The 16437-nt window shown below is 39.9% G+C and overlaps 1 protein-coding gene across 3 annotated transcripts in view; it reads right to left on the reverse strand.

Annotated features, from left to right (window-relative positions):
* The window catches only part of LOC143291186 (glutamate-rich protein 3-like), a 56644-nt gene that overhangs the window by 21652 nt on the left and 18555 nt on the right, over window positions 1-16437 (reverse strand). For 2 of the 3 annotated variants that reach the window (XM_076600913.1, XM_076600911.1), the window contains one exon: window positions 14882-14995. In XM_076600913.1, coding sequence (XP_076457028.1) covers window positions 14882-14995 — 114 coding nt within the window. Of the gene's footprint in view, window positions 1-7431; window positions 13529-14881; window positions 14996-16437 lie in introns of those variants that run through there. The other variant, XM_076600914.1, reaches the window with a different exon arrangement.

Below are 16437 nucleotides of genomic sequence, written 5' to 3' on the forward strand. Positions count from 1 at the left end.
CAGGCACTGTCTGCAGCACCTGGGTTCTCAGCATCTTTTCCTGCCACAGTCTGTCCACTGTGGTCACAGTCGTCATCACCGGGATACGAGATCAGGACTGTTGGAGTCAAATCACTGATGGTTGTAATGTTCACCCGTTCCCTGTAATCTATGGTTTGTGGGGCACTCTGACTCCTCGTCCTACTTTCTGATTCACTGTCCTTGGACGTGCTTCTATCCAAGTCAGATGTTTCAGTTTGGGATTCTAGGATGTGCTCATGATCAATGGCCTCTGGTCTGGTTGCTTTAGAAAAAAAGGAATTTGGATTTTTTTTCTTTTTCAGCAGGAGTTCAGTGAGTGACAGCATGGAAAATACAGTTGCTGTGGGTTGGTTTTGCTTTGGTTTCAGATGTGAAGATCCTGAGGAAGTTGATGAATCAGACGCTGAGGTGCTGCTGGAGCTGCTGCTGTCTGATGTCCACGAGGAATGAGATGATGGTGAGGAGGAAGAGGAAGAAGAGGAGGAAGATGAGCTGGTATCATTTTCAAAGTCATTATCATCATACAAATCCTCAGCATCATTTTGTACTGAGGGGTTCTGAGTTTTTGTTTTTGAGACCATCTGGTGCATGCTTGTGTCCTTGTGGATGTTGATCTTATCATCTGTAACAGGTGATTCTCCTTCCTTCACTTCATCCTCAGTCCTTGGTGGGCCAGTAATGACATTGTCCTTGGAATCTCTTTCAACATCTTGATCTTCTTCGCTGACATATACCTTGATACTTTCTTCACCAGGATTTTCAGACACATTTGTTTGCATGTCTGTCATGCACTGTCTCTCTTGCTCACTTCTAAACAACTGACCATTCTTAGGTTCATCACCTCTCAATGACATGTCTGATGTGTTTGTCCATGTCACAGTTTTCTTCTGGTGGTTTGGGTCAGCCTCACACCGCTGGGGCAGATCTTGTTCACTGACACATCTGTCTTCCAGCTTCAGAGAGTGAGCTGTGACTGGCACTGTCAGACTGAACAGCTGGCATCTCCTAACCTTGCCTTCACTATCTGCATGGTCCGCTCCACTCATGTCTGCAGAATCAGCTGATAGCCTGTGCTGTGCTGTCAACACCTGGTCCACAGACAGCTGATCAAATCTGGAAATGCTGAGTTCACTGTCCTGTCCATTTGCAGCATGATCATCTGACAGGGAATCTGGCTCCTGACAGATGATGTGGATCGTAGCATCCATTTTCCTGTCACAGGCTCCTTCATCTGTAATTCCTAACTTACAGTTTGAAGTGTTTTCCATTTCATCATTCAGAATTTTCACAATGTATGTTTCTGTTGAATTGTTTGCATTTTCTGACACACCTGCAATGTTAACTTTTGAGAGGCACATTTCTGTATCACTCTCTTCACAATGAAATATGTCTTCACAACCTCTTTCATGCACTTCTGTTTCCAGTTCTAGCATTTTCTCTGGAATTTGTTTTACTGTTTTAGGTTTAAAATCTATAGTTGCATCTGGAACAGAGCTAATCATGATGGTGGGCACTTCATTCATGTCAGTGGAGTCATTTCCTTCTGTCTCTGGTTTATTCACTTCTGCTGTCATGAAATGTGACTGAGTTTCATCATTATCTTCACAAACTTGTATTTTTGGATTATCTTTTTTACTGCATCCTGTGTCTTGCCAGGTCACCTCTTTTAATGTTTCCCTGGATGTGGCATGATCCTTGGAGTCATGATCCTTTGTGATATTGGTGTCTTGCAGGATGTAGATATCATCCTGCAGGAACTCCCGGCTGCTGGGCTCTGTGCCAGCCAACATCTCCAGCTGATGGTGACCAGAGAAAGTGTTGCACACTGCTGGGGCCACCACAGAGATAGAAGGAATTCTCATTGGTCGTTCCACTTCTACCACATTAGAGGTCTCTCCCTTTCTTGCTCTTGATCTGGGTGAAGCAGTCTTCTTTTCCTTTGCTTTAGAACGTCTGACGATCCTATCTTTCCTGCTACTTCTCAATGTGTATCCATTAAAGAAGCCTGAATCTTCACATGAGAAAGCTCTCTCATCTTTTTGCATCAGCTTGGTGTAGGTTTCTGACTGCATTTCACATGAAACACTAACAGAATCATGTCTGCATACTTCTTCTGCAGAGGTGGACACTGATGATGGATCGGACAACTCCATGCCCTGGATGACCTGGGAGTGAGGTGTTGCCAGACTTCTGGGAGTTCTTGGGGATGTAGAAGGACAGTGGAATCTGGAATGACTTTCATTCCATACACCTTTTCTTTTCTCTGTATCTTGGAAACTGTTGGTTTTTGTGGCATATGGTCGTTCTCCTCTTTCACCATGGCCTCCAGACTGAAGACAGTTGGAGTCTGAATCATGTTTTATTGATTCATCCTCCCCCCGGCAGGGCTCTCTCTCCTCCTGCCCCTGTTCCTGTTCCTCAATCTGGTCTGGAACACTGCTGGAGATGTCTGGACTTGTCACATGCTGTACACTGGCATCCAGTCTTCCAGGAGACACAACTTCTGACTCAATGTCAGAAATGCCATCTGCAGTGTCTCCTTCTTCTTTCACATGCAAGAATTTGTTCTCTCCTTTGGCCACATGGCTGAGGTCAAGACTTTCCTCTTTTTGGGTTGGTTTAGTTTCTGATATATTGGCATCATCTTCCTTCATCCTTAATAATGTCGAGATTGTTCTGTGAACTTGTTTGGTTTTCTTTTTTTGTTTGTGTTTTCTGGGTTGTTGTGAGGGTTGGGAAGATACAGAGGAAGGAGGAGATGAGGAAAGGCATGGATCTACAGTGTCAGTAAATGCAGCTCTTTCTGGGGACTGGTCTGAATGGCAGTTTCTCAGCATGGAAGCTCTCTCTGAAAGTGACTTAAGGTGAGAGCGACACGTCCTTCTGCTGGGCAGTTTCCTGGGCAGTGAGTCCTCTTCCCCTGGCTCTTCCCGCCCCCTCTCCTTGTTGCGCACAATGCTGCAATTATAATCTGGAAAAAACAAAAAATATGCACTTAAATCATTTATTCAAGCACTATAACTGTATGAAATGGCTATCAGAAGAAATTTCTGAACATGTAATGTGCATTTCAATTTGATATCCCTCTAAAGTTGTTTCAGTATTTGCTTCTTTTTTCTAGAGACCTTTCAGGTGAAAAATTCAAACAGAAAAGAATTTTATTCGTAAGTAATTTCATTTATACAGACCTATGAAATCTCAGTTTAATGATAAACTAATATATTTATTACAGAAACCAGTTTAGAACTCTCTCCATGCCGGTGTCTACAAATTCAGACATCCTCTTAACAATGCTTCACTGCCAAAGTCTTGATGGAGAGAAAGGAAGAGGAAGGGGGAGCAGGCATTGAGAGAGTTAACCAGATTTAGCAACAAGTATCTTCCTGAAAAAAGTAAACCCCAAAACTCTTGCTCATAAAAACCACCTTTTTAGATGTAGATAAGGCAGAAGCATGAACACACATGTAAGGATATGTCGTTTCATGCTTGAAATATACATTACAAACATTCTTCACAACGCTATAGCTTCGTGAAATAAAAAAACTGTATGAAAAATGTGTAGATATTTAAAATACAATGCACATTTTTTCTTCAGTATTGTGAAAAAAACTCATTGCTATGAAAAACAAGATTTGTATATACTCTCTCAATGCCTCCATATCATCATCATCTACTTTTAAGTCCCGAGACTTTTATTCAAATATAATATATCTAAATAAGAACTTTGTTAGTTGTTAAAAGTGCAGGTTAGGTCACATCACCACAGCAGAGACACCTGACTGGTAACTGACCGTCACTCACAAACTGATCTAGAGAGAAAGTTTACATCATTCCCGTCAAGAGTAATTAATTGTCATTCCAGAGCTTGGATTTTCTTGGGAAACACTTATTCTGTGAGAGCAAATTCATTCCCTGTTGGTTTTCTTTAATGTTTGATTTTCCTGAAAGGATTTATCTTTATCTCTTTCTATCTGTCTGTCTGTCTCTGTCGGTATATGAGCCACATTAACCTAACAACTTAACTTCTAATCATAAACAAAATGCAGTATTTTTTTGCAACATTATAGTCATTCATCCTTGATTATTCTCCAACCACATATTTTCACAGTTCATCCATATTTACTCAGATCAATACTATACTTCTTCACCAACACAACCAAGACATTTCAAAACAAAGAACTAACCTGTTTATCAGAGCAGATGAATGTGAAAAAGCCAGCAGTCAAGTGACACACGTGTGACTGCAGAACGGTGACCAAGAGAACACTGTGACCTTCCATGCATGACAGTGAGTCAGTGCCACAACAAGAAGGGAGGCAATCCTACAGGTGACAGGACTGGGGTCTAAGGGATGGGGGGGTGGGGGTGGGGTGGAGAAGGGAGGCAATCCTACAGGTGACAAAATTGGGGTCTGAGGGAAGTGGAGGGGGGGGGGAGAAGGGAGGCAATCCTACAGGTGACAGAACTGGGGGCTGAGGGACATGGATGGGGGGGGGGGGGGAGAGAATGGAGGCAATCCTACAGGTGACAGAACTGGGGGCTGAGGGACATGGAGGGGGTGGGGGGGAGAAGGGAGACAATCCTACAGGTGACAGAACTGGGGGCTCAGGGATATGGAGGGGGTGGGGGGAGAAGGGAGGCAATCCTACAGAACTGGGGGCTGAGGGACATGGAGTGGAGAAGGGAGGCAATCCTACAGGTGACAGAACTGGGGGCTGAGGGACATGGAGTAGAGAAGGGAGGCAATCCTACAGGTGACAGAACTGGGGGCTGAGGGACATGGAGTAGAGAAGGGAGGCAATCCTACAGGTGACAGAACTGGGGGCTGAGGGACATGGAGTAGAGAAGGGAGGCAATCCTACAGGTGACAGAACTGGGGGCTGAGGGACATGGAGTAGAGAAGGGAGGCAATCCTACAGGTGACAGAACTGGGGGCTGAGGGACATGGAGTGGAGAAGGGAGGCAATCCTACAGGTGACAGAACTGGGGGCTGAGGGACATGGAGTAGAGAAGGGAGGCAATCCTACAGGTGACAGAACTGGGGGCTGAGGGACATGGAGTAGAGAAGGGAGGCAATCCTACAGGTGACAGAACTGGGGGCTTAGGGACAGGGGGGAGCAGGAGGGGGGGGGGAGTGACAGGCCATCACACAGACAACACTGGAGTGGGGGATGAATCAAGTCCAAAGAGGAGAAAGAAGTACTTTCAGCTCCAAAAAGAATGTATGTGTGGACTAGGCACATACGTTTATGTACAGCATGCACACACATTGCAAGCACATTTAAGGTTGCAATGCCACCAAACACACTTATCAAGGTGGAGGAGGCAATATTTTAACATTTTATAAAGCTCTGTGGCAGGGATCTAAATGCACCATCATGTGGCAGGCAAGTGTACTGACAACACCAACATCATGTCAGCAGTAATGGCATGCAAGGGGACAGACATCTTGGTGACAAACATCCAGTGTTGATAGGTTGGCTGACTGTTTCATTGACTGGTCAGTTGCTTGCTTAGATGAATAGATGGACAGAAGTATGAATGGTCCCATTGGTGGTGAAGGACAAAATCAAGTAATGTTACTCACAGATCAGTTGGTCTCTAGGAGCCACTTCAGGGTTCTACTCCCATCAACATAGTGACAGACTGATTGATCATCATTTTTGATGAACAGACTATAAATGAATAAACAATGTCTATGATTGATCATGAACACTCAGTCAGTTTTATTAATGCTGTATTTAGTATGAAGGGTGTGTTGGTTTGTTCAAAACCTATCAGCCAATGTATTCATGTATTTCTTTATTTCTATTTGTAGTTCAACAGTAAATTAGCTCTGCAGATTGCATGAATAGTTCATAATCAATGCAATAAATTACATGCAATGAACAGATGCACTACATACTGGTGCAAAAATAATTAAACACACAAACATTCAAACATTGGACATATCATTTCACTGGAAAGGAATGTGACACATTACAACAGAAGATCAGACAGGGAATATTTTTCTTTTCATTTTCTTTTCTCCCTTTTCTTCTTTGTCTCCCATATCACCAACTGACTGTGGTGAACCAGCTGACCACCAGTGAAGAACAATGTTGTCACTGTCATTAGATGTGCATACATGTCACCATTCTATTATAATTCTTTGATACATCTCTTGTGACGGATTATTAAACGTATAATGCTGTAGGCAGCAGAGGTATTGCTCTTCAGTTTCCTGTCACAATAACATAGTTTGGACATGGCCCAACTGTCAAGTGGTCAAGGAAAATGGAATCTGTAGATGGAAAGGGATGGGGACACAGAATAAATTCATATACAACATTTATGGATATGATAAAATAAAAAAAATGTTTAGTTCTGATCAATTATAAACATTTTGATACCAAAATATGATCTTTTTAAAAAAAAATTTTTTTTATCAAGATACACTCCCGCTTGCATGTGAGAGCTGCATTGATAAATGTGCCTTGGCATAGGATAAAAAACAAATCCAAACTATCTGAATATTCTATATTTGTTCCAACATTCAGCTAGCATTTCATCCGCTGTTGTGATTTTGTAGTGCTGTAATGGTGATGGCTTGTGGAATCCTGGTGAACATGACTGGCACTGCTGCTGGAACATTTCTTTGCTAATACTTCATTTGTACATACCTGGGATATGAGTGATGATATGATCTGTTTCACAGCACAAACCTACTCCACACGGTTGATTCATAAGTATTGTGTACAGATTTATGAACATTGCATTGGTAAACAAAACTGTGATGCTTGCACAGAAATGCCTGAAACAGAAACACGCAATGTTCTTGGCAGTTCTGGGATGGAGTCATGGCTGGTGGCAGATACCAGAATGCTTTGTTGGAGATTTGCTTAGCTCATTTATATTCTCCAGCTGAATATCAAATAACAATATCAAGCAGAATTGTTAAGAAATGTTAAAAAGTTAAAATCTAGTCTCCTTGGTTCTTTTTAAAAATATATTTTATTATTATTATTATTATTATTATTATTATTATCATTATTCAGTGACATTGCAAACTGTTAGGAAGCCTTGATTTTTTTCATGTGGAAAAGTCTCATATACTCATCATGGTGTGTGTGTGTGTGTGTGTGTGTGTGTGTGTGTGTGTGTGTGTGTGTGTGTGCATGCTAATATGGACATACAGTCAAGCTTTACAAATCACATCTCTGTGCTATTATGTTTACAGGTCAGTCCATAGCTAGGCCTTCCTCAGAGCTTCTGACACTGTGCCAAGTGTTTGGTGTGTCACTGCATCACTGGGGATGTGTGAGGACAGAGTCAAGACCGAAAGTGTCCACAAAAAGTCAATCCAGTTTTATTCACCAAAGTATACAACTGGCATGACTACAACAGATTCACTGTACATGAGATAACAAAGAAAACCAAAAACAATTTATTTCTCATTTCAATAAAAAGGTAACAAAGACAAGAACAATGGTAAGCATCAACATAAAATCATATAAGCCCTCTCATAAATATGCTGAATACTTTCTGTGCAAAGAAAAATACATCAAACTCCACAGTAAAAAAACAAAATCATTTTAATACAAGACCAACAACAACAAAATTCTGCAAATTTCTGTCCACAGTCTAAAATTTGGACTGGGTAATAGTTTGTCACTGACTGGCATGTGTTATAAAGGCACAATCGCCCCCCCCCACCCCCAACACACACACACACCCCTCCCTCTCTCTCTCTTCAGCCCAGGTGTTGGGGCTATGGTGGGGATGTAAGGAGAGAAGTGCCTTACACAAAATCACATTTCTACTCTACAGAAGAAACCCCAATGAGATCAAGCTTGAAAATGTGAACATTTGGCCGAAGGGCCTTTCAATATCAAGCATTTTCTGTCTGGAATTCTCTTCCTTTGAATCTCATCACTTACCAATGCTGTCCTCTTTTAAAACAAACTTGAAAACCACTTGTTGAAACAAGCCTTAAGGTGTAATGAAGCATAGCTGTTTGTCTGCATTCCTCCTCCTCCCACCCATCACACTTTACCCTCTACTGAAACAATAATGTAGTGTGTGTGTGTGTGTGTGTGTGTGCATGCGCGTGTACACACGCTAATGTGCGTTTGCGCATTCTGTGTGTGTGCAGGTGCATGTGTGTAGGGCATAATTTGTGTCGTGTCATTTTGTGTGTGTGTGTGTGTGTGTTATAACTAACATTGTGTTACACTGCAGAAGAGACAACCAAAGGAGACTATGGTGGTCACATGGATGACAATTCACATACACAAATTCTATTGGTTGTTGTTGTTGTCACTGATTTTGTTATTACAGACACTGATACATGGCACAGACAATATTAAAGTTGTATGTGAAGTAGAATTTAATTGCTGGCTGAAGGATTTTGATTTTCACAGCAAGAAAGAAAAGGATAAAGGGCCAAATGATGACACCTAAATCACATGTCAAAACACAAGTCAAAACAGGACTGTGCAGAAATACATACCAAAAAAAGAAATATGACCATCCTGAGATCAAGTACAAAAGAGAGGCTGAATGGTTGATACAAATAAAAACATACATCTTCCCCCAAAAGGCACCAAAATGTAGTAGACACCTTGACACAACAATTGAAGGACTTGTATAGAATAGGGTACATTTCATACAAGACACATGAGCATGAAAAACCACAGTACCCTTTACGAAAGAACGGTACACTGAGTGTACTTGAGATTCACATGATCTGACCCACTACAATGGGTATCTACAAGAATGACAGACATCCTCCCATATTCTTGTTAACCTTAAAGCAATTCAGTCTCTACTGACACATGGGTTTAACTGACACTAAATATGCATGCCAAAGCCAAGAAAATATATCTGACAAATAACAATGTGAGAAAAAATCAGCTACAGCAGCAAATCTGTGTCTCAAGGTGATAAAACGAAACCAACATAACTCTTGTCTCACACTCTCTCTGAATACACATGTGTACCTTTCCAGTCCCTATTTCCTTAAATTTACAGCACATCAATTTGCTTCTTGTTCAGTGTGATCAAGCTGTTAGGTGCAGTACATGATTCCACAAGAATCTTTCTAGATATCATATCATGGGCCATATTTAGCATTTTCCCATATATTAATCTTGAGACATTTTGGACCAGTGTTTTATTCAAAATTCAATATTTTCTATTCAATGGGTACAAAAGTCAGTTGAAGAGAGACATATTCTTAAAAAAGAAAAAAAGTCCCTGCCACATTATGGGGAGTGACTTTCTGTTTTTTGTGATTGTTTCCTGTCAGCAGGCTGCCAGAAGCAAGCAGCAAGCCTGCTGAGGTCTTCACAGAATGAAACAGCTGTCACTCGCTATCATGTTGACCACCCCTGTGGAGCAACAAATGGCCAATGCACGGTTGTCACTGAAGAAAACTTTAAACACAATGCCCACTCCTCTCCTTTTTCCCCACCACACAGAATCAAGAAGCTAAAGTAAAATAAAGAAAGGTGAGAGGAACCAAGACATTCTGGCTGGTATACACTTTTGCCAGGTTCATGCACAGTGGAGAAAAGAAGGGGTGGTTGAAATGACACCAAGTGATATTGATCCTTCATCTCCTTGTTGGACATGAACAGTGGAAAAGAACATGACAGTACTCCTTGCTGTACTTTGCAACACTTGTAAAAGCTGCTCTCCATGACTTCTCTGAGATGACACCTCCCATATATCTGGCAAACCTCACCCAACAAACCCAACAGAGAGAGGAGAGAAAATGTTAGAAGGAAACAGATATGAGGAAACAGTAAAACCATACAATGAATTGTGTGAAAGAAGCCATTGTACATTTAACTTTGTTCAACATTCACAGTGGACAAGTATTCAGAAGGACCAGAAGTTCCTAACCCTGATTCTGCACATTTCTTTCTCTTATTTGTACATGGTGCAGACAACAAACATTTTGCTTGTACTTCATCAGTACATACATCTTACAAACATTTCAGATACCCCAGAAATGTTTATTTGGTTCAAAACATTAAGTGTTGAATGTTATTCTCTGAAGTGCTAAAGACATACCATTTCATGTGTGGACATGCCCAAATTTCTATCCTGACAATCGAGGATTTGCACAATTCAATGGGACCTGTGAAAAATGCCACTTTCCACTTCCTCCAACCTTTCATCCTATCCATCAAAAATTTAAAAAAATAAAAATTACCTCAATACATTCAAACCATCACCATGCATATTAATCGTGAAGTTTTAAAGTAAGCGTTCAAGTGCATAACACATTACAAAAAAGCACATAAATTAAACTAGTTCTGGTTTAGCATTGTAATAACACAAACCTTTTTCTCCAGCTCATGCTGGCTTGACTCACAGTCTTAGTGTATGAAAGCCTTCTACTGCCTCTCTCTAAAACTGCAAAGCGACATTATCCTCTTTGTATATCATCATCATCAACTTTTCATCTTCAAAGAATGTTGACTTGAACTGACAAGTCCATTTAAATGGTTTGGAAATCTGCCGGTAATCTGGATACAACAGAAGCTGATCACAGAGTTTGCATTCATTGTTTGGGATGGTTCAGTATGCCTGTACTTGTCCCCTTTATCTGCATGATAAAAATGGCATTTCAGCATGCATGTACTTTGCCTTTCTTATTTACGTTATGTAAATGGCATTTCAGTATGCATGTACTTTGCCTTTCTTATTTACGTTACGTAAATGGCATTTCAGTATGCATGTACTTCGCCTTTCTTATTTACGTTACGTAAATGGCATTTCAGTATGCATGTACTTCACCTTTCTTATTTATCTTATGTAAATGGCATTTCAGTATGCATGTACTTCACCTTTCTTATTTACATGATGTAAATGGCATTTCAGTATGCATGTACTTCGCCTTTCTTATTTACATGATGTAAATAGCATTTCAGTATGCATGTACTTCGCCTTTCTTATTTACGTTACATAAATGGCATTTCAGTATGCATGTACTTTGCCTTTCTTATTTACGTTACGTAAATGGCATTTCAGTATGCATGTACTTTGCCTTTCTTATTTACATTACGTAAATGGCATTTCAGTATGCATGTACTTCACCTTTCTTATTTATGTTATGTAAATGGCATTTCAGTATGCATGTACTTCACCTTTCTTATTTACATGATGTAAATGGCATTTCAGTATGCATGTACTTCACCTTTCTTATTTACATGATGTAAATGGCATTTCAGTATGCATGTGCTTCGCCTTTCTTATTTACATGATGTAAATGGCATTTCAGTATGCATGTACTTTGCCTTTCTTATTTACATTACGTAAATGGCATTTCAGTATGCATGTACTTCACCTTTCTTATTTATGTTATGTAAATGGCATTTCAGTATGCATGTACTTCACCTTTCTTATTTACATGATGTAAATGGCATTTCAGTATGCATGTACTTCACCTTTCTTATTTACATTACGTAAATGGCATTTCAGTATGCATGTACTTCACCTTTCTTATTTATCTTATGTAAATGGCATTTCAGTATGCATGTACTTCACCTTTCTTATTTATGTTATGTAAATGGCATTTCAGTATGCATGTGCTTCGCTTCTCTTATTTACATTATGTAAATGGCATTTCAGTATGCATGTACTTCGCCTTTCTTATTTACGTTATGTAAATGGCATTTCAGTATGCATGTACTTCGCCTTTCTTATTTACGTTATGTAAATGGCATTTCAGTATGCATGTACTTCGCCTTTCTTATTTACATTATGTAAATGGCATTTCAGTATGCATGTACTTCGCCTTTCTTATTTACGTTATGTAAATGGCATTTCAGTATGCATGTGCTTCGCCTTTCTTATTTACATGATGTAAATGGCATTCTAGTATGCATGTATTTTGCCTTTCTTATTTACATGATGTAAATAGCATTTCAGTCCTACCGTATTTTGCCTGTTATTTACATGATAACAATGATGACAATGTATTTACAAGAAAGATCTTTGTTGAGAGATTACTGTTGAAGTTCAACAGATGCAAAACCAACACCAAAAGCAAGATCAAAGCAAAACCAACACATTAAATCAGATTACCTATCATATATTTAAACAATTATGAATAACAGTAACTTTGAGTGTCCAAATTCTCTGTCAATTAGCCAAAGCATGGCTTCCATGTGTGTTCTAAAATTGCACGGGGGCCAGGAATATTGATTATGACAAAAGAACTTACAAATATCAAAAAAAGATTATTCAGTAGTTGTGTCAGTAAGTACACAATAATCTTCAAAAACTGAAGTCTGATTTAAGAAAGACAGGAAAGTTCAAGTTTCTTCACAAACATCACATGTTCTCAACACCACCAATAAGAAAATTTATGACAAAAACCCACTTAATTTTCACAGATGTCAGTCATAGATCTGTTACACATTGCCAACAATACACACCGTAACAGATGACATTATACCCTTTCCCCTCACATGAACAGATGAAAAGCTGAGACACTAATGAAAAAAGACACTACTGTGCATGTTACTGACTGAGAATAAGAAAATAGTGTCCTTATTAAAAAAAAAATTTAAAAAAAAAAAAATCCTTACAAATGTTTTTACCAGCGGAAAGCACATTTGAACAAAGACACAATTTACAGAAATATAAATGCAAAACTTAATCAATGCTGTTATTTCATTGAATGTACATATGTATTACATAATCACTAAAAAGCAACATCACATAATGAACTTTACTAAGACTAATTCATCTAGAGGCCAGTCAGCAAGCAGATCTGTATTCCAAGCAATGTAAGGATAGACACTGGTTGTTAATTTATTGGTTATCTACAAGTTAGGCTTTGTGGATAGTAACCTTCCTGCTGAATCTACCAGTTTTATTCACTCTTTGTACTTCCATTGTGTGTGTGTCGGAGGTGGGGGGCCGGGGGGGCAGGGGGGGGGGGCGGAGGGGGGATAGGTGGGGGAGTGACAAAAAGTGAGATTTTATTCTTTTTCTATTTTTCCCCATCTTTCTTTCAATTTGCAAGCACGGAGCAGGAAACTGAAAATATGAACACAACTGAATACCTTTGAGTTAAAAATTACAAATGTACTGTCGATATGAAAACTATGTTGTGAGCGCAAACACACTGGATAGTGTAGCATGTTATGCACTATGCATTTGAACAAACAAATAAATGGTCAGTTCACTGGCTAAGGGTGTAGACTAGGTACATGTGATTATAAATTGTGTATCAGTATAATGAACCTTTGTGTAATAAAACTAAGCAAATCCTTGTCTTGAGACAATTGATTTCAATTATGAAATATGTTGGAGGCAGCCTAATTTGAAAGGACAACATTATCTTCTCAGGCAAAAGCATTCATTCTGAATGTTAAAAAGCAGAAGAGCTGGATGCTACAGCAAGTATACAAAATGACAACTGATGCACCAAGCTGAACAGAAAGAGCACAAAACATCACAACACAGGAGTGTCTTTTCGCAGTTTAAACCCCTTTGCTGTATCACTCTGTAAGAGAACAAAAACATAAAACAAGAAAATAAAACTGTGTCATTTTGAAAGAATATGAAAATGATATGAACATAAAACCCCAACATAAATGTGTACCCAATCCTTAAACACTGCTGACATGTGTGTCACTTTTCTCAGAATCACTGACAGGTGAAGGGGAAATGTCAACAGGGAAGAAAGATGATGGGGTGGGAAAAGTGAAACAATGTGAGTCCCTCCCACCCACACCTTTCCTGTTCCCATCAAAACAGAAACAACAGGAGAGAAAAAGAGGAATCAGGAGGAGCAGAGACAGGCAGACACAGAGGAGCAGAGACAGGCAGACACAGAGGAGCAGAGACAGGCAGACACAGAGGAAGCACACACAGACACAATTATTTTTTAATCATACATTGTGGTATGACAATTCAAAATCATGAATGGTGTAGCAAAGTGTGTGCGTGTGTGTGTGCGTGTGTGTGTGTGTGTGTGTGTGTGTGTGCGTGCGTGTGTGGAAAGTGTGTTTTTATGCACATTTGAATTTATACCTGAACTATGTTTGAGTTTCCACCAGCATGATGAGTGTGTGTTCCCTTTACCAAAGGAATCATTCAATATCACAAGAAATGCAACGTGTCTACAGCACACAAAAAAGGTGAAAACACTGATGACTCAGAGGGACATGTACCGGTTTCAACTGCTGGGCCAACAGCAGTCAGTGTGCTGTCATAACTCTCTAGCAGAAAGTCTTCAAAGTTCACTGATGGATTTGTGATCATTCAAATTCTGGCCGTTTCATCAAGAGGCTAATTTGACATTTCTCTTTCAATAGTCCATTCAAGTTTTCTTTCTTCTTTATCAGTGCTTTGTTTACTGAAATATGTTTTGTTTGGAAAGATCACATGAGTAACTCTTGAATGATGTCATTCCAGCCAGGTGTTACTTCCAGATGTGTGTGTGTGTGTGTGTGCATGCACGCGCATGTGTTTGTGAGTGTGTGCATGCATGTCTGAGTGTGTGCATGCGTGCATGCATAAGTGTGACTGTTTACTGTCTATATCATTTTGAATCAGAACTATCCTAGTTTTACAACTACAGTCGATATTTAAGAACCATGAGTCCATATGTTGAGGCAAATCTTCACTGGTCTGTACATGAGGCCCACATAATGAATTTCCTTTCTTCAACATCTTTCAGGTCAGCATAATGTCTTCACACACACACACACACACACACACACACACACACACACACACACACACACACTTTTAAAACACATTATGTGGCTGTACACACAAAGTGAAGTATAACTGGCACAAGAACAGCAAGTGGCCACATACTACATGTATATATCACAACAAACTTCCTTACCTTCATCTTTTCCATTGCCAGCGCTGGACTCTGTCTCACTCTCAGACTCTGAGGCTGATGTGTAGGAGGCATCAGAGGACTTCTCACCATCAAAGTCATCATCATAAGCTGCTTCTGCATTAGAAATGAAAGACTTTAAATCAACAAACTGTGAATATACCTTAGAATGATATATTTACAGATATAAACTTTGAAATAAACAGGAACTGGAGGGAGCACTGAAGACTTGTATCAAACTCAGTGTCACAGTCCATTTCTGCACAAGTATCAACTGACCAGTGACTGAACTACCCACATTAAGGACACATCTGAGGACAAAGCATGATTAGAGCAGCAGGGAAGCCCAGAAAGACTTCTGTTTTGAAGAAATCTGAACAATGTTGGTTTGGAAATGCCAGTACTTGTTTGATTTGCAAAGGATTGTGCTCTGCCTTTCATGCCAGACTTAAGACCACTCCCTCTCTCTATCTTTCCTTTTGTGAGGCGATCAATGGTGTTATGGCCTTGCACCTGGTTTTTGAGATACTATTTTACTTTTCATAGGATTTCAGATTTTCCCAGATGTAGACCACTTGTTGCTGAACTACCAGCAAGTCTGTCAGCTCGCTCATTTCCCTAAACACCTGCATGTCTGGGGCAGTATAACCATGTGAGCCTTTCAATCTGAAAGTTGCACATACCCTCATGCCACTCTAGGCTCCCCATTTCATTTTATTTTTTTATTTTTTTGTAGGAGGTTCACTGAGTCAGTGTGCATGTTTCACAGCTTCAACTTTCAGGCTGGAGGTTGTGACCTTGTACGCAGCATTCTCTTCCCTAATTGTTTTCAGTTTTGCTTTGCTAACTGGATTGTTCTTTGGTGACTGTATATGATGATGTCCTCTTCTTTACTGTTTTCTTCTGTGAGTAGCTTCACCTCTGCATCAGTTCTGCCCTACGGCCATTCTCTACAATGTCTTCCCAGAGTGGGTGAAATGAAGACTTCTGTCCACCCTGTCAATATTCGGGTGCATGTTGATGCTTATATAGCAAAGCATATGTTGTCCATTCACGCACATGATTTTGTGCAGACTGCAAAATGTGTGAAAGCCTGTTTATTCAGGCTGTGATTTGCACAAAATTGTGATTGAGCTCTGTTGTTGGGATGGTTTCAAAGTAGGCAGATGACACCTCACTCCTGTTATTTATTAAGACATCTTGCTATTGCGCATATTCTTGAAGCTCTGTGCGCTTTACACTGGGATCATAGCATAACTACATTCCATAACATGTAAGTTAAGTGGAGGGTTTCCCATTTCATATTAAAAATCTTTAGAGGCTGTCAGCTGTGCACCTTGATTCAGAGTCATCAGGGATAATCCAGCCACGAAATCATCATTTCATGAGAAACAGATCTTACATAAATTCCCAGACAATGTTGTGGCATTGTGGACCCCATTTACCTGACAAAATTACAAATGTCCAACAATATGCATGTGCATATATGCATATTATTCAAAACATATCATTTACATGCATGTGTGCACACACATACACACACACACACACACACACAC

Source organism: Babylonia areolata, chromosome 16 (genome assembly GCF_041734735.1).
Source record: "Babylonia areolata isolate BAREFJ2019XMU chromosome 16, ASM4173473v1, whole genome shotgun sequence".
NCBI classification, from domain to species: domain Eukaryota; kingdom Metazoa; phylum Mollusca; class Gastropoda; order Neogastropoda; family Buccinidae; genus Babylonia; species Babylonia areolata.